The sequence below is a fragment of the Boleophthalmus pectinirostris genome, unplaced genomic scaffold (genome assembly GCF_026225935.1).
Source record: "Boleophthalmus pectinirostris isolate CB_2022bp ecotype Guang Dong unplaced genomic scaffold, ASM2622593v1 HiC_scaffold_22, whole genome shotgun sequence".
NCBI classification, from domain to species: domain Eukaryota; kingdom Metazoa; phylum Chordata; class Actinopteri; order Gobiiformes; family Gobiidae; genus Boleophthalmus; species Boleophthalmus pectinirostris.
The window spans coordinates 42,975,349-42,993,850 of record NW_026571190.1 but is presented as its reverse complement, the minus strand read 5'-3'; the positions used below and the strand labels follow the sequence as shown (position 1 = coordinate 42,993,850).

Genomic DNA, 18,502 nt, shown 5'->3' with positions numbered 1-18,502 from the left:
CGGGTTCGACTGTTGTGTCCTCTGCGCATGCTCAGTGTACCCGGATGTTTTGAATGTGGACGCAGTAGGAACAGCGTGACTTTTAAACTATTTTAATCCTTTTCTTTTTACAGAATAAAAACATTTTAAAGACCAAAACCACTTTATTTTCACTTTAATTCCCTCCATTGAAAGGTAAGCGGAGAAAGTGTGTCTTCTGCTACTGTATAGTTTATGAAATCTTACTTTTACCTCGGAGTTTCTCTCATTCATAAAGTTTCCTGCAGTAAAACTGTAAAAAAACTAAACTAAACTAAACAAAAACAGTAAAAAAAAATAAATGTATAAATGAAAGCTACATTGCCTGTCTGAGCTCAAAAGTTTAGATTTTGAAATAGCATTGATTTTGTGTGACTAAAGCCTAAAGTCCTGGTTTAGTTCTGGTTCAGTCCTGGTCCAGTCCTGGTTTAGTCCTGGTTTAGTCCTGGTTCAGACCTGGTTTAGTCCTGGTTTAGTTCTGGTTTAGTTCTGGTTTAGTCCTGGTTCAGTCCTGGTTCAGTCTTGGTTTAGTCCTGTTTTAGTCCTGGTTTAGTCCTGGTTTAGTCCTGGTTCAGTCCTGGTTTAGTCCTGGTTTAGTCCTGGTTCAGTCCTGGTTTAGTCCTGGTTCAGTCCTGGTTTAGTCCTGGTTTAGTAGTCCTGGTTTAGTCTGGTCCTGGTTCAGTCAGTCCTGGTTTAGTCCTGTTTAGTCCTGGTTTAGTCCTGGTTCAGTCCTGGTTCAGTCCTGGTTTAGTCCTGGTTTAGTCCTGGTTTAGTCCTGGTTCAGTCCTGGTTTAGTCCTGGTTTAGTCCTGGTTCAGTCCTGGTTCAGTCCTGGTTCAGTCCTGGTTCTTGTGTCTCCAGGATCAGGGGAGGTTCTCTCAGACTGACCCCGGTCTCGGAGCCTGATGTGGGGCTTCGAGCTGCGTCCGCTCGCTGGAGGAGCTCCGGTCCCTGTGCCCCCAGGAGACACTGTGCTGGGCCGAGGACCACTGCTCGGGGTGAGTCCCAGACCTGGTTTGGACCTGGTCTAGTCCTGGTCCAGTCCTGGTCCAGTCCTGGTCTCAGTCCTGGTCTCAGTCCTGGTCCAGTCCTGGTCTCAGTCCTGGTCTCAGTCCTGGTCTCAGTCCTGGTCTCAGTCCTGGTCCAGTCCTGGTCCAGTCCTGGGGCCTCATTTATAAATCTCGCTTACGCAAAAATCCGTGCGTCGTCGCTTCCTACACCAACCGCGGTATTTATAAAACTCGACTAAGTCGTGGCTCTTTGTTTAACTCTACACCAACTCTGAACCTCCTGTAAGTTCTACACAAAGTCTGGAGACACGGGGAAAAAGCGACACTCGTGGAGAGAAGCAGAAGTGAACAGAGTTTGAGGAAGAGTTTGATCAGAAAATCCACGTATACAGAAGAATGACCTTCTGATTTGTACATTTAAGTGTTTGGTTCAACAAAACACGGAGAAGGTCTGTTTATTCCATCATTATTCTCCACAATATTAAACATTTAAACTTGTGCACAAGCGCGGACACGTTCCCGGACTCGGTGCAGCGCAGAGTCCCACAGTCCACACCAAGACCACAGACTTTATAAAACACAACTGACCAACACAGACTGACCAACACAGAGGACGAAATAATGACCCGACCTGAGACTAAACTCTTCCCTCAGACGCAGCAGGAGCCAGACTTTGATTTAATGAACAAAACTTTAACACTTTTACTTTAGTCTTTACGCACCGAGCGCCAGAGTGACCCGAGTCTGTGACCCGAGTCTGTGACCCGAGTCTGTGACCCGAGTCTGCGACCCGAGTCTGTGGACAACACGAAGTCTACTGCCAAAACCTGACCCCAACCAAAATCTTCCCTACATTTTTGTGTAATGTGGAACTGAGCACATGACACAGACCCACACTCACAGACCCGCACTCACAGACCCGCACTCACAGACCCGACTCACACCCACTCACAGACCCACACACACAGACCCACACTCACAGACCCACACTCACAGACCCAGACACAGACTCACAGACCCACACTCACAGACCCAGACCCACACTCACAGACCCACACTCACAGACCCACACAGACCCACTCACAGACACTCACAGACCCACTCACAGACCCACACACAGACCCGCACTCACACAGACCCGACACTCACAGACCCACACTCACACACACTCACAGACCCGACACTCACAGACACTGACAGACACACTCACAGACAGACCACAGACTCACAGACCACACACTCACAGACCTCACAGTCACAGACTTTCTGACCCACATGACTTCACACAGACTCACAGAATCATCTGTATTGATGTTTGATTCTTTCCTTGTCCAAATCTGTGTCCTCGTCCTCGTGTCCTCGTGTCCTTCCTTCGCTCCTTTCCCTCTCCAGGGGCATCTGAATCTCTCGCACGCGCTCATAATTTGACCATTCAGATCAGCGCGTGCACGTATCTACGTGTATATGTATAAATACAGGACCAGTCCTCACACACATCATAGACACACTTAAAAATATAGAGATAAAACTGTTGAAACAGTGAAAAAACACATGGTCTTTACTGCAAAGATGTTCTGCCGTAATATTATGAAATATGATTAAATGAACAGATGAGTCATTATTGTCACTTTTAGTTTTGTATTTATTAAACCTTATTTAATAAAGTCTTTAATAAAGTGTTTGTGGTGATCACGTGGTGCTGCGTGGAGCCTCCTCCTCCTCTGTCCCGCGTGTCTGATTATCGACTCATGTTTAGGGAAATTTCATTCACGAGTCACTTTACCTGCTCCTTTTATGGTGAGGTGGAGGTGTGAGGAGGCGTGGTCTGTCCTTTTATGGTGAGGTGGAGGTGTGAGGGGGCGTGGTCTGTCCTTTTATGGTGAGGTGGAGGTGTGAGGGGGCGTGGTCTGTCCTTTTATGGTGAGGTGGAGGTGTGAGGGGCGTGGTCTGTCCTTTTATGGTGAGGTGGAGGTGTGAGGGGCGTGGTCTGTCCTTTTATGGTGAGGTGGAGGTGTGAGGGGGCGTGGTCTGTCCTTTTATGGTGAGGTGGAGGTGTGAGGGGGCGTGGTCTGTCCTTTTATGGTGAGGTGGAGGTGTGAGGGGGCGTGGTCTGTCCTTTTATGGTGAGGTGGAGGTGTGAGGGGGTTGCAGGTTTGGTTCGTGCGGTGGGTTTTCTAAATATGGAGTTTGCGGCGCTCGACTGTCGTAGCTATTAAACGTACGCACTAACTTACGACAACATCTGCGCAGTTTTTATAAATGAGTCCCCTGGTCCAGTCCTGGTCCAGTCCTGGTCCAGTCCTGGTCCAGTCCTGGTCCAGTCCTGGTCCAGTCCTGGTCCAGTCCTGGTCCAGTCCTGGTCTCAGTGTTGGATGTTTGTGTTTCAGGTCAGTGATAAGAGAGTTTCTCGGAGTCACGCTCTGCTGCAAAACTCTGACGGAAAACTGCTCCTCAAGTCTGTGAGTGTCTCCTACCTCCTACCTCCTAACTCCTAACACCTACCTCCTAACACCTAACACCTACCTCCTACCTAACACCTACCTCCTAACACCTAACTCCTACCTCCTAACACCTCCTAACACCTAACACCTAACACCTACCTCCTACCTCCTAACACCTAACACCTACCTCCTACCTCCTAACCCTAACACCTAACACCTAACACCTACCTCCTACCTCCTAACACCTAACACCTACCTCCTACCTCCTACCTCCTACCTCCTAACACCTAACTCCTATCTCCTAACTCCTAACACCTAACTCCTAACTCCTAACTCCTAACACCTAACTCCTAACTCCTAACACCCTAACTCCTAACACCTACCTCCTAACACCTACCTCCTAACTCCTACCTCCTAACACCTAACTCCTACCTCCTAACTCCTAACACCTAACTCCTAACTCCTACTCCTACATCCTACATCCTAACTCCTACCTCCAACATCCTAACTTCTACATCCTACATCCTACCTCCTACATCTTAACACCTACCTCCTAACTCCTACTTCCTACATCCTAACTCCTACTTCCTACATCCTAACTCCTACATCCTACATCCTAACTCCTACATTCTACATCCTAACTCCTACCTCCTACATCCTGCCTCCTACATCCTAACTCCTAACACCTACCTCCTACATCCTACATCCCAAGTCTTACGTTTTATCTCCTGTCTCCTTCATTTTGGACAAACCCTGACACGACGACTTTTAACTCGAGCTGAACCATATTGATTAAACAAACCTCTGCACCTGTCACCGACCTCTGCTCCTGTCACCGACCTCTGCACCTGTCACCGACCTCTGCACCTGTCACCGACCTCTGCTCCTGTCACCGACCTCTGCACCTGTCACCGACCTCTGCACCTGTCACCGACCTCTGCACCTGTCACCGACCTCTGCTCCTGTCAGATCCACGTGAACCCGGTCTTTGTCCAGACCAGCTCCGAGTCCAGTCCAAGTCCTCTGACCCGGGACCAGTGGAGGGTCCTACAGCCCGGAGACACCGTGTCTCTGCTGCCTGGACAACTCTGCTACGAGGTCCTCCAGAGACCGGACCAGAGACCGGACCAGAGACCGGACCAGAGACCGGACCAGAGACCGGACCAGAGACCGGACCAGAGACCGGACCAGAGACCGGACCAGAGACCGGACCAGAGACCGGACCAGAGACCGGACCAGAGACCGGACCAGAGACCGGACCAGAGACCGGACCAGAGACCGGACCAGGGACCGGACCAGAGACCGGACCAGAGACCGGACCAGAGACCGGACCAGAGACCGGACCAGAGACCGGACCAGGGACCGGACCAGAGACCGGACCAGAGACCGGACCAAAACAACGGAGACGAGAGGAGACAGGAGCGTGTGGACACTCAGAGGTAACATTTCATCAAAACTATGAAACCCCCGAGTCAGATTCTCTGTTCAAATATGTCCCGTGTTTTTTGTCTCGTCCTCCGTGTTTTTGTCTCATGTTTTTGTCTCGTCCTCTGTGTTTTTGTCTCGTGTTTTTGTCTCGTCCTCTGTGTTTTTGTCTCATGTTTTTGTCTCATCCTCTGTGTTTTTGTCTCATGTTTTTGTCTCGTCCTCTGTGTTTTTGTCTCGTCCTCAGGAACAGCGAGGTCTTTGAGGAGCGAGGACACGATCGTAGGACGTCCTCTCCTATTGGCCTAGACCGCACACAGACCCCGCCCACTCGGAGCACGGACCAATCACATGAAGAGAAGGAAAACTGTGGCCGGGATGAGGTTTGTGGGGAAAAAAAAGAGTAATTTTCTCTCTGCCAATAACGTCAAACAAAAAGCTCTGGTCTCTGTTTGTGTCCTCCAGAGACCGGACCGAGGTCCAGACCAGAAACCAGACCGAGGTCCAGACCAGAGACCGGACCGAGATCCAGACCAGAGACCGGACCGAGGTCCGGACCGAGGTCCAGACCGGAAAGTGTCTTCTCCCAGGACCAGAGTGCTGCCCTCCTGGATGATGTCTGCTGCTCCTTCAACAAGATCCACCTCCAGCCCCAAGACAAGTGAGGAAGAGTAGAGGAAGAAGAAGAGGAAGAGGAGAGGAAGAGTAGAGGAAGAGCAAGAAGAGAGGAAGAGGAAGAATAGAGGAGAGGAAGAGAGGAAGAGGAGTGGAGAAATCTTTTTATCATTTTGTGTTGTTTTTTCACAGTGAAAAGAGGAAAGACGTCCTCCTCTGCACCCAGACAGACCACGCCCCCTGTGACATCACCAGTCCCCAGAGCCCCGCCCCCTGTGACGTCACCGGCGCCCAGAGCCCCGCCTCCTGTGACATCACCAGTCCCCAGAGCCCCGCCCCCTGTGACATCATCGTCGGAGGGGGCGGGGCAGAGTGAGGGGGAGGAGCAGAGGCCGAAGAAGAAGAAGAAGAACAACGTGAGTTTGACTCTGTCAGGTTTAGTCCTGGTTTAGACCTGGTTTAGACCTGGTTTAGTTCTGGTTTAGTTGGTTTAGTCCTGGTTTAGTCCTGGTTTAGTTCTGGTTTAGTCCTGGTTTAGTCCTGGTTTAGACCTGGTTTAGTCCTGGTTTAAACCTGGTTTAGTTCTGGTTTAGTCCTGGTTTAGTCCTGGTTTAGTTCTGGTTTAGTCCTGGTTTAGTTCTGGTTTAGTTCTGATTTAGTCCTGGTTTAGTTCTGGTTTAGTCCTGGTTTAGTTCTGGTTTAGTTCTGATTTAGTTCTGGTTTAGTTCTGATTTAGTCCTGGTTTAGTTCTGGTTTAGTCCTGGTTTAGTTCTGGTTTAGTCCTGGTTTAGTCCTGGTTTAGTCCTGGACACCTGATGACATCACTCGGTGCAACAGAGAAAAGTAGAATATTTGAGCTTTGACCTTTAACCTGTGACATGTGTTTGAACAGGCCCCAGCAGAAAGTCCAGACCCTGGTCCTGGTCCTGGTCCTGGTCCTGGTCCTGGTCCAGTCTCAGCTGCAGCAAAAAGCTCCACACCTGCTCCAAGGAGACGTCCCTGTCCCTACGGCAACGACTGCTACAGGTGAACCAGGACTAAACCAGGACTAAACCAGGACTAAACCAGGAACTAAACCAGGTCTAAACCAGGACTAAACCAGGACTAAACCAGGTCTAAACCAGGACTAAACCAGGACTAAACCAGGTCTAAACCAGGACTAAACCAGAACTAAACCAGGACTAAACCAGGACTAAACCAGGAACTAAACCAGAACTAAACCAGGTCTAAACCAGGACTAAACCAGGAACTAAACCAGAACTAAACCAGGTCTAAACCAGAACTAAACCAGAACTAAACCAGGTCTAAACCAGGACTAAACCAGGACTAAACCAGGTCTAAACCAGGACTAAACCAGAACTAAACCAGGTCTAAACCAGGACTAAACCAGAACTAAACCAGAACTAAACCAGGTCTAAACCAGGACTAAACCAGGACTAAACCAGAACTAAACCAGACTAAACCAGGTCTAAACCACTAAACCAGAACTAAACAGGTCTAAACCAGGACTAAACCAGGACTAAACCAGGAAACCAGGACTAAACCAGAACTAAACCAGGTCTACCAGGACTAAACCAGAACTAAACCAGAACTAAACCAGGTCTAAACCAGGACTAAACCAGGACTAAACCAGGTCTAAACCAGGACTAAACCAGGACTAAACCAGGTCTAAACCAGGACTAAACCAGAACTAAACCAGACTAAACCAGACTAAACCAGGACTAAACCAGGACTAAACCAGGACTAAACCAGGACTAAACCAGAACTAAACCAGGACTAAACCAGGACTAAACCAGGAAACCAGGACTAAACCAGACTAAACCAGGACTAAACCAGAACTAAACCAGACTAAACCAGACTAAACCAGAACTAAACCAGGACTAAACTAAACCAGACTAAACCAGGACTAAACCAGGACTAAACCAGAAACCAGACTAAACCAGGACTAAACCAGGACTAAACCAGGACTAAACCAGATAAACCAGAACTAAACCAGAACTAAACCAGAACTAAACCAGAAACCAGGACTAAACCAGGACTAAACCAGGACTAAACCAGAAACAGGACTAAACCAGACTAAACCAGGAAACCAGGACTAAACCAGGACTAAACCAGTAAACCAGAACTAAACCAGGACTAAACCAGAACTAAACCAGACTAAACCAGGTCTAAACCAGGTCTAAACCAGAACTAAACCAGAACTAAACCAGAACTAAACCAGGACTAAACCAGGACTAAACCAGGACTAAACCTGGACTTGTGTTTCATTCACAGGAAGAACCCGCTTCACTTCCAGGAGCAGAGTCACCCTGGAGACCCGGACTACGAGGATCCAGACCAGGACCAGGACTCAGATCAGGACTCTGAGAAACCTGAGTGTCCCTACGGCACCGACTGCTACAGGTCAGAGGTCACAGGTCAGATCCTGGTCCAGATCCTGGTCCAGATCCTGGTCCAGGTTCTGGCTCAGATCTGGTTTTCTGTTTCAGGAAGAATCTTCAACATCGAAAAGAGTTCAGCCACACGAAGAGACCAGGTCAGACCCTCCTCTGCACCTGTCACCTGTCACTGCACCTGTCACTGCACCTGTCACTGTCACTGTCACCTGTCACCTGTCTGTCACTGCACCTGTCACCTGCACCTGTCTGTCCCTGCACCTGTCACTGCACCTGTCACCTGTCACTGCACCTGTCACCTGTCACCTGTCTGCACCTGTCACCTGTCTGTCCCTGTGTCACTGTCACACCTGTCACTGCACCTGTCTGTCACCTGCACCTGTCTGTCACTGCACCTGTCTGTCACTGCACCTGTCACTGCACCTGTCACTGTCACCTGTCACCTGTCACTGCACCTGTCACTGCACCTGTCTGTCCCTGCACCTGTCACTGCACCTGTCTGTCACCTGTCACCTGTCACTGCACCTGTCTGTCACCTGTCTGTCACTGTCACCTGTCTGTCACCTGTCTGTCACCTGTCTGTCCTGCACCTGTCTGTCCCTGCATCTGTCACCTGTCTGCACCTGTCTGTCCCTGTCACAGACATTGGACTAATCTTTTCTAAATAAACTTTGTTCCTCGTCACAAACCTGAAGGTTTCAGACTCAAACATGTTCAAAGACCTGTTTGTACGAGGCTCCGCCCCCACAGTACGAGTCTGTACGAGGCTCCGCCCCCACAGTACGAGTCTGTACGAGGCTCCGCCCACACGCTCCCGCAGTACGAGTCTGTACGAGGCTCCGCCCACACGCCCCCCAGTACGAGTCTGTACGAGGCTCCGCCCACACGCCCCCGCAGTACGAGTCTGTACGAGGCTCCGCCCACACGCTCCCGCAGTACGAGTCTGTACGAGGCTCCGCCCACACGCCCCCACAGTACGAGTCTGTACGAGGCTCCGCCCACACGCTCCCACAGTACGAGTCTGTACGAGGCTCCGCCCACACGCCCCACAGTACGAGTCTGTACGAGGCTCCGCCCACACGCTCCCACAGTACGAGTCTGTACGAGGCAACAGATGCGCGTCAAGTATTTTTGTCCCGTTGCTTCGCGGCGTCAAAGACTCGAGCGTCGGGGCGTCTGAACTCAGGTGAAAAGGCGAAGAGTTTTTGACACTTTTTTCTCTTTCAGTCCGTCGTTCTCGTCCTTCGTCGTCCAAACGTCCTGATGATGATGATGATGATGAAGAGGACGAGTACGAGAGCAGCTTCATCGACTCGGAGTCGGACTACGAACCTCCCAAACGCTCCAGGTCGTCCGAGTCCGAGTCCGAGGACCTGAGCCAACTTCAGAAGGAGGCCCGGGGCTTCGTCAGGCGCCGCACCTGAACCAGGACTGGACCAGGACTAAACCAGGACTGAACGAGGACTGGACCAGGACTGAACCAGGACTAAACCAGGACTAAACCAGGACTGAACCAGGACTAAACCAGGTCTAAACCAGGACTGAACCAGGACTAAACCAGGACTAAACCAGGACTGAACCAGGACTGAAACCAGGACTCCAGTAAACCAGGACTGAACCAGGACTAAACCAGGACTAAACCAGGACTAAACCAGGACTAAACCAGGACTGAACCAGGACTGAACCAGGACTGAACCAGGACTAAACCAGGTCTAAACCAGGACTAAACCAGGACTGAACCAGGACTGAACCAGGACTAAACCAGGACTAAACCAGGACTGAACCAGGACTAAACCAGGACTGAACCAGGACTGAACCAGGGTTAAATCACTACAGTAGTTTTGAAAAGACGATTGTGAAGTTTGAATGTTTTTTTTGTTCTGTAGATTTTGAAGTTTTCTAAATAAACATGTGTCTTTCTCTGTTCTCCTTCGTTTGTGGTTCTCCTTCTTTTTTTCATTTTTGGAGCCTGGATGTGGATTGTTTTTCTGTTTTTTGTTTTTCTGTTTTTTTGTTTTTCTGTTTTTTTGTTTTTTTTTTTTGTTTTTCTGTTTTTTTGTTTTTCTGTTTTTTTGTTTTTCTGACTCGTGCGACACTTTAAACTCACATTTACACAGACGAAGGAGAAAAATTTTGGAAAATCTTAAATGTTCTAAAAACCTCTAAACTGAAATGTTCCTCTGCAGCTCGAGGGAACCCGTCCTGTTTACTCGTAAAGACAAAGTAATCCATTACTTTACTCGTTAAAATAAAGTAATCCATTACTTTACTCGTTAAAATAAAGTAATCCATTACTTTACTCGTTAAATAAAGTAATCCATTACTCTACTCGTTTAAATAAAGTAATCCATTACTTTACTCGTTTAAATAAAGTAATCCATTACTTTACTCGTTTAAATAAAGTAATCCATTACTTTACTCGTTAAATAAAGTAATCCATTACTTTACTCGTTAAAATAAAGTAATCCATTACTTTACTCGTTAAAATAAGTAATCCATTACTTTAATAATCCATTACTTTCGTTTAAATAAAAAGTAATCCATTACTTTACTCGTTTAAATAAAGTAATCTTACATCGTTAAATAAAGTAATCCATTACTTACTCGTTAAAATAAAGTAATCCATTACTTTACTCGTTAAAATAAAGTAATCCATCTTTCGTTTAAGTAATCCATTACTTTACTCGTTTAAATAAAGTAATCCATTACTTTACTCGTTTAAATAAAGTAATCCATTACTTTTCTTGGCTCTGCTCGATGGAAAGTCGTTTTTCGTTGGTGGATTTTGTTCAGAGCCTCGTGTCTGTTTCTTGACGTTTGATTCACGCTGCAGTTTGTTTGTTCTGGAGGTGAAACGGGGATTTATTTTGTTCTTTATTTTATAAAAAGCCACAAACACTTGACAGAAAAACACTGAAACTTCATGAAACAAGAAATAAATCTGCTCCATCGTACGAACGAACACAAAACACGACAGGGATTATTTTACTTTTATTCTCTCAGTAAATATTCTGCTCCCACAGAAACAACAATAAAAATAATATAATAAAAATAAAAACTAAAATAAAAACTGAAATAAAAGCTAAAATAAAAAAAATAATAATAAAAATAAAAACTAAAATTAAAAATAATAAAATAAATAAAACTAAAAACTAAAATAAATAAAAAAAACTAAATTAAAAGCTAAAATAAAAACTAAAATAAAAATAACTAAAATTAAAAATAATAAAATAACTAAAATAAAAGCTAAAATGAAAACAAAAATGAAAACTAAAATAAAAATAACTAAAATAAAAACTAAAATTAAAAATAATAAAATAAAACTAAAATAAAAAAAAACTAAAATCAAAGCTAAAATGAAAAGAAAAATAAAAACTAAAATAAAAAAACTAAAATAAAAACTAAATTAAAAAAATATAAAAAATAATAAAATAAAATAAAAACTAAAAACTAAAATAAAAATTAAATAAAAATACTAAAATAAAAACTAAAATCAGGCCTGATCTAAACCCGACAGAAAAAAGATTCACTTCAGAATGTTTTGGTCTTGATGTTTGTGTAAAAAAAAAATTAAAAGACATTTTACAAATAAAAAGACAAAGTCTAAACCAGGACTGAACCAGGACTAAACCAGGACTAAACCAGAACTAAACCAGGTCTAAACCAGGACTAAACCAGAACTAAACCAGGTCTAAACCAGAACTAAACCAGGTCTAAACGAGTCCTCTCCTAGTCTCGGTCTCCGTCCCCTTGGTGGACGTGGTGCGGTTGTCCTCCACGTTGGACTTGGTCTCGGTGAAAGTGTTGAGTCTGAGTCTGGTCCCGGTCCTGGACCCGGGTCCGGTCCCGGTCCGGTCCGGTCTCTTGACCCAGACGAAGGCGAGCGTGTTGATGACGCCGTTGGACATGGCGAGACAGTCGACGGCGTAGAAGACGGTGAGTCCGTGTCTCTGCGAGGACATGAAGGACGAGTGGAAGTCTCGCAGCAGAGAGAAGATGTAGTACGGACTCCAGCAGACCACGTACAAGACCAAGACCAGGACCAGGACCAGGACCGTCCTACGCCGACCCAGAACACGCAACCGGACCTGAGCCGTCTGGAACCCCGGGACCGTCTGAGAGACACAGAACTCAACCAGGACTGGACCAGGACTGGACCAGGTCTGGACCTGGACTGGAACAGGACTGAACCAGGACTGGACCAGGTCTGGACCAGGACTGGACCAGGTCTGGACCAGGACTGGACCAGGTCTCACCTTGAACCAGAGTTCTCTGCAGACTTGGCTGTAGCAGAAGGTCATGACCCCGACAGGAAACAGGAACTGAAGGATCATCACAGACAGGAAGTAGGTCTGATACAGAGAACGATGGTCCACACTCCACACCTGAAAACACAAACATCACACAAACATCACACAAACACACAAACACATCACACAAACACACACACAAACACACAAACACATCACACAAACACACACAAACACACAACACATCACACAAACACACAAACACACACACAAACACATCACACAAACACACACACACGCACAAACACACAAACACATCACACAAACACATCACACAAACACACACACAAACACATCACACAAACACACACAAACACACAAACACATCACACAAACATCACACAAACACACAAACACATCACACAAACACACACACACATCACACACGCACAACACATCACACAAACGCACAAACACATCACACAAACATCACACAAACACACAAACACATCACACAAACACACAAACACATCACACAAACACACAAACACATCACACAAACATCACACAAACACACAAACACATCACACACACATCACACAAACACACAAACACATCACACAAACGACAACAAACACTACACAAACACACAAACACATCACACAAACATCAGACAACAAACACACAAACACACAAACATCACACAAACATCACACAACACAAACATAACTCACACAAACACACAAACACATCACACACAGACACACAACACATCACACAAACACGTACAACACATCACACAAACACACACAAACACACATCACATCACACAAACACATCACACAAACGCACAAACACCTGACTTACACAAACACACCAACACATGAAACAAACTTTACATTTAGACTGTAAACTTTAGAGTGTAAACTTTACATTTAAAGTATAAACTTTGCATTTAGACTGTAAAATTTAGAGTGTAAACTTTACATTTAATACTTTACATTTGGAGTGTAAACTTTACATTTAAACACTTTAAATTTAGAATGTAAACTTTACATTTAGAATGTAAACTTTTCATTTAATACTTTAAATTTAGAGTATAAACTTTACATTTAGAATGTAAACTTTACATTTAATACTTTACATTTAGAATGTAAACTTTACATTTAGAATGTAAAGTTTACACTCTAAATGTAAAGTTTATGTTTAATACTTTACATTTAATGTGTAAACTTAAATTTTTCAGATCTCTCATCCTACAGTTTTTACAAATCCCCTCAGGTCGTCAGGTCTGGTCCTGTGTGAACGACTCCACTGTTTAAAGCAGCAGCTCAAACTCCTGTTTACAAACGTGGAGTCAAACTACAGACGGATCAGTGTCCAAAAGAACAAATCATCACACACCTTTACGCTCGTTCTTTACGCTCGTTCTTTACACTCGTTCTTTACGCTCGTTCTTTACGCTCGTTCTTTACGCTCGTTCTTTACGCTCGTTCTTTACGCTCGTTCTTTACACTCGTTCTTTACACTGGTCTGTTGGAGTTTGGTTTGTGAGTGAAACATTCCACAGACATGACCAACTTTTATTCGACTGAAAACATCAAAGGGAGGAGGCTCTGGATCTGAGGAGGCTTCACCTGACCACAGAAGGTCTTCACGACTCCATCCGCTCCGGAGAACTGAGTCTGAGCCGAGGTGAGGACCACGGGGACCGAGACCAGAGCCGGGACCAACCAGACCCCCACGACCACGGGCCAAGAACGGTGACAGCGCGGCCGCAAAGGGTGCACGATCGCCAGGTACCTGAGATCAGAGGAGACCAGAAGAACCAGAGAAACAAGAGAAACAAGAGAAACCAGAAGAACCAGAAGAACCAGAAGAACCAGAAGAACCAGAAGAACCAGAAGAACCAGAGGACCGGGATAAGACCAGGATCCTGTTTAAGATCCTCTTCTGCTCCTGGAGGATGAGTCAAACCCAGCTCCACCTCAGGTCACCTTGGGTCACCTCGGGTCACCTCGGGTCTCCTCGGGTCGCCTCGGGACGTCTCGGGACGCCTCGGGTCTTCTCGGGTCGCCTTGGGTCACCTCGGGTCTTCTCGGGTCTCCTCAGGACACCTCAGGTCGCTCTGTGTTTGATCCATCGCTCCAGATGTGAAGACCTGGATCATGGTCTGAACCCGGTCTGTCGGGTCCGTCGGTCCATCGGGTCCATCGGGTCAGTCGGGTCAGTTAGGTCCGTGGGTCCTCGGTCCGTCAGGTCCGTACCTGTCGAGGGCGATGCCCAGCAGGGCGTTGGTGGACACGTGGAGGGAGAGCGCCCGCACGTACCCGACGGCGGCGCAGACGCTCCACCCGAACCTCCAGCTGAGCCCGCGCACCGTGTAATAATCCAACAGCAGGGGGCAGCACAGAGCCGCCAGCGCGTCCGACAGGGCCAGGTGCAGGACCAGTCTCCCCGCCAGGGACCGAGGACCCCCGGACCGGACCAGGGACCGGACCAGGACCAGGTTCCCCAGACCGCACACCGCCATGATGAGCACCAACGCCGCCGCCATCACCCCCGCCGCCCACGAGAAGACCACGCCCCCCGGACCGCCCACGTCCTCCAACGACACCTGACCACAGACCAGACCGGGACTCAGACCAGGTCCAGACCGGGACCAGACCGGGACTCAGACCAGGTCCAGACCGGGTCCAGAGCGGGACCAGACCAGGTCCAGACCACAGACCAGACCACAGACCAGACCGGGACTCAGACCAGGTCCAGACCGGGACCAGACCAGGTCCAGACCAGGTCCAGACCGGGACCAGACCAGTCCAGACCAGACCAGGGACCAGACCAGGTCCAGACCGGGTCCAGACCGGGACCAGACCAGGTCCAGACCACAGACCAGACCAGACTCAGACCAGGTCCAGACCGGGACCAGACCAGGTCCAGACCAGGTCCAGACCAGGTCCAGACCACAGACCAGACCGGGACTCAGACCAGGTCCAGACCGGGTCCAGACCGGTCCAGACCGGGACCAGACCAGGTCCAGACCGGAGACCAGGGTCCAGACCAGGTCCAGACAGACAGACCAGACCAGACCAGACCAGACACAGACCAGACCGGGACTCAGACCAGGTCCAGACCGGGACCAGACCAGGTCCAGACCAGGTCCAGACCGGGACCAGACCAGGGACCAGACCGACCAGGTCCAGACCAGGTCCAGACCAGACCACAGACCAGACCACAGACCAGACCACAGACCAGACCAGACCAGACCGGGACTCAGACCAGGTCCAGACCGGGACCAGACCAGGTCCAGACCAGGTCCAGACCGGGACCAGACCGGGACCAGACCAGGTCCAGACCAGGTCCAGACCACAGACCAGACCAGACCACAGACCAGACCACAGACCAGACCGGGACTCAGACCAGGTCCAGACCGGGACCAGACCAGGTCCAGACCAGGTCCAGACCGGGACCAGACCGGGACCAGACCAGGTCCAGACCAGGTCCAGACCAGACCACAGACCAGACCACAGACCAGACCACAGACCAGACCACAGACCAGACCGAGACTCAGACCAGGTCCAGACCGGGACCAGACCAGGTCCAGACCAGGTCCAGACCGGGACCAGACCGGGACCAGACCAGGTCCAGACCAGGTCCAGACCAGGTCAGACCACAGACCACAGACCAGACCGGGACTCAGACCAGGTCCAGACCGGGACCAGACCAGGTCCAGACCAGGTCCAGACCAAGACCAGACCAAGACCAGACCACAGACCAGACCGGGACTCAGACCAGGTCCAGACCAGGTCCAGACCACAGACCAGACCGGGACTCAGACCAGGTCCAGACCAAGACCTGACCAAGACCAGACCACAGACCAGACCGGGACTCAGACTAGGTCCAGACCGGGACCAGACCGGGAACAGACCAGGTCCAGACCACCGACCAGACCAGACCGGACCAGACCAGGTCCAGACCACAGACCAGACCAAGACCAGACCGGGACTCAGACCAGAGACCAGACCAAGACCTGACCAAGACCAGACCACAGACCAGACCGGGACTGAGTCAAGACTAGACCGGGACCAGACCAGGTCCAGACCAGAGACCAGACCAGGACCAGACCAAGACCAGATCAGGACCAGACCAGGACTCAGCCAGGACCAGACCAAGACTGAGCCGGGACTAAACCAAGACTGAACCAGGACTAAACCAGGTCTAGACCAGGACTAAGCCCTGGTCTGTGGTACTGACCTGATAATCCACGTCGTTCTCGTAGAAGTTCGTCTCTGAGCTCAGGTTGGAGCTCATCCTGGTCCTGCACCATCTCTGAAGGAAACACAAAGACCGGTTACGATCCTCACACAGACCCGGGTTAGTCCGGTTACGATCCTCACACAGACCCGGGTTAGTCCGGTTACGATCCTCACACAGACCCGGGTTAGTCCGGTTACGATCCTCACACAGACCCGGGTTAGTCCGGTTACGATCCTCACACAGACCCGGGTTAGTCCGGTTACGATCCTCACACAGACCCGGGTTAGTCCGGTTACGATCCTCACACAGACCCGGGTTAGTCCGGTTACGATCCTCACAGACCCGGGTGAGTCTGGTTATGATCCTCAGACTTGTTGATGAAGTCTTGAGTTTCCTCTGAAGTCTTTTGGTGAAGTTTGACACGAGTCTGAGGAATCTGCCACAAGAGCCACAAACTCACCCAGATGCCCTCCCCCTCCCCCTTCGAGGAGAGTAAAACTGTACTCAAGTAAGAGTAACTTTACTTCAGAATAATGATACTCAAGTAGAAGAGGAGAGATGAACCGTCGTTACACCACACGCTCCACACACGAGTTTTACATTTTATTTTAAAAACACAAATTCATTACAAAAAAGAAAAATTCAGAATTTTTACAAAACAAATGAAAGTTGACAGTTCTGAGCCTCCAGACTCCAAAAAAAACAAATCAAACAAACCCCAGGTACTTCCTGTCACTCCTACAAAATAAAAGCCTGAATGAAACATGACACTGAGCAGGTTTACTGTGAAAGTCCAAGGACCGGTCCAGGTCCGAGGCCGAGACCGAGGCCGAGACCGGCCGGGCCGAGACCGGCCCAGGCCGAGCCGAGCCGAGAGCCGAGCCGAGGCGAGGCCGAGACCGAGACGAGACCGGCCCAGGGCCGAGGCCGAGACCGAGACCGAGACCGGCCCAGGGCCGAGGCCGAGACCGGTCCAGGTCTGAGCTGGAGCTACCGGGGTCCCGTCTCTGTGCTCTGGACTCGAACTCTAGACTGGAGACTCGGGACTCAAACTCAGGATTCAAAGGACTGTCTCTGTGTGGTGGTGGGCGGCGGTGCGTTCGGGGTCGTGTCTCGGGGTCGTGTCTCGGGGGCGTGTCTCGGGGGCGTGTCTCGGGGTGTCTCGGGGGTCGTGTCTCGGGGCGTGTCTCGGGGGCGTGTGGGGTCTCGGGGGCGTGTCTCGGGGGCGTGTCTCGGGGGTCTCGGGGTCGTGTCTCGGGGCGTGTCTCGGGGTGTGTCTCGGGGGTCGTGTCTCGGGGGCGTGTCTCGGGGGCGTGTCTCGGGGGCGTGTCTCGGGGGCGGTCTCGGGCGTGTCTCGGGGGTGTCTCGGGGTGTCTCGGGGGCGTGTCTCGGGGGCGTGTCTCGGGGGCGTGGTGCGTTCAGGGTCACTTCTTGGCGTAGGAGATCTTCATGGCGCACGTGGCCGTGATCCTGAAGCCCTGCAGAGCGTCTTTGGCGACTCCGGCCTGAGTGTCGCTCTCAAACTCCACAAACGAAATGTCGTGTTTCCCCGGAACCAAACGCACCTCCTTAAAACCCGGGAACCTGAGGGCAGAGGTCAAGAGGTCACTGAGAGGTCAAGAGGAGGTCATGGTACTAAAAGTTCAACAAACTAAATATCGATACCAAAGAACAGACTCGATACTCGATACCGATTCTGATCCCACCATAAACAGAAATTTCTTTTCTATTCCCATGTGACCTGATATCTGAGTGAGTCCTGGTCTAGTCCTGGTCTAGTCCTGGTCTAGTCCTGGTCTAGTCCTGGTTCAGTCCTGGTTCAGTCCTGGTCAGTCTGGTCTAGTCTGTCTAGTCCTAGTCTGGTTTAGTCCTGGTTTAGTCCTGGTTTAGTCCTGGTCCAGTCCCTGGTCCATGTGTCTTTAAATGTGTGTAATCCCTCAGTGGTCCAGGTCTGGTCCAGGTCTGGTCCAGGTCTGGTCCAGGTCTGGTCCAGGTCTGTGTGTTCTAGATTGTTCTAAACACAATCAGGAAACGTTCTGCTCGGTTCTGTCAGTTGGACGTCTTTAAAGTTCTAGTTTCAGTATCTGTTAG

The 18,502-nt window shown here is 49.3% G+C and overlaps 3 protein-coding genes across 4 annotated transcripts in view; 1 reads left to right on the top strand and 2 right to left on the bottom strand.

The window, feature by feature from the left end:
• Positions 1-36: 36 nt before the first annotated feature.
• On the top strand, positions 37-9,488 carry aplf (aprataxin and PNKP like factor). 2 transcript variants are annotated; one of them, XM_055158037.1, is made up of 11 exons: positions 37-174; positions 879-1,015; positions 3,415-3,486; positions 4,465-4,907; positions 5,141-5,276; positions 5,359-5,554; positions 5,701-5,924; positions 6,401-6,534; positions 7,783-7,911; positions 7,998-8,044; positions 9,132-9,488. In XM_055158037.1, exons 2-11 carry the CDS (start codon positions 923-925, stop codon positions 9,326-9,328), a joined length of 1,671 nt encoding a protein of 556 aa, XP_055014012.1. In that variant the 5' UTR covers positions 37-174; positions 879-922; the 3' UTR covers positions 9,329-9,488. The 2 variants fall into 2 exon arrangements, with proteins under 2 accessions (XP_055014012.1, XP_055014011.1); XM_055158036.1 differs by having other exon boundaries at positions 4,438-4,907.
• Positions 9,489-11,454: 1,966 nt separating this feature from the next.
• prokr1a (prokineticin receptor 1a) lies at positions 11,455-16,653 on the bottom strand. Its single transcript, XM_055158041.1, has 6 exons — positions 16,525-16,653; positions 16,409-16,483; positions 14,422-14,771; positions 13,792-13,957; positions 12,161-12,289; positions 11,455-12,019 (listed from the first exon to the last, which is right to left on the bottom strand). Exons 2-6 carry the CDS (start codon positions 16,463-16,465, stop codon positions 11,618-11,620), a joined length of 1,104 nt encoding a protein of 367 aa, XP_055014016.1. The 5' UTR covers positions 16,466-16,483; positions 16,525-16,653; the 3' UTR covers positions 11,455-11,617.
• A 1,131-nt stretch (positions 16,654-17,784) lies between these two features.
• snrpb2 (small nuclear ribonucleoprotein polypeptide B2) overlaps positions 17,785-18,502 on the bottom strand; it is a 5,535-nt gene continuing 4,817 nt past the window's right edge. Inside the window, exon 7 of the mRNA XM_055158042.1 lies at positions 17,785-17,995. Coding sequence (XP_055014017.1) covers positions 17,836-17,995 — 160 coding nt within the window. The 3' untranslated portion in view covers positions 17,785-17,835. The remainder of the gene's footprint in view (positions 17,996-18,502) is intronic.

What these genes read in the sequence shown, in the direction of transcription:
- prokr1a (XM_055158041.1), bottom strand. Translation starts at nt 16,465, where the DNA reads ATGAGCTCCAACCTGAGCTCAGAGACGAACTTCTACGAGAACGACGTG. An exon ending in CTGGGCATCGCCCTCGACAG is followed by an intron (nt 13,958 to 14,421) that starts GTACGGACCTGA and finishes CTCTGATCTCAG; the next exon opens with GTACCTGGCGATCGTGCACC. An exon ending in TGAAGACCTTCTGTGGTCAG is followed by an intron (nt 12,290 to 13,791) that starts GTGAAGCCTCCT and finishes TTGTGTTTTCAG; the next exon opens with GTGTGGAGTGTGGACCATCG.
- aplf (XM_055158036.1), top strand. Translation starts at nt 923, where the DNA reads ATGTGGGGCTTCGAGCTGCGTCCGCTCGCTGGAGGAGCTCCGGTCCCT. An exon ending in AGAAGAAGAAGAAGAACAAC is followed by an intron (nt 5,925 to 6,400) that starts GTGAGTTTGACT and finishes GTGTTTGAACAG; the next exon opens with GCCCCAGCAGAAAGTCCAGA. An exon ending in CAGCCACACGAAGAGACCAG is followed by an intron (nt 8,045 to 9,131) that starts GTCAGACCCTCC and finishes TTTCTCTTTCAG; the next exon opens with TCCGTCGTTCTCGTCCTTCG.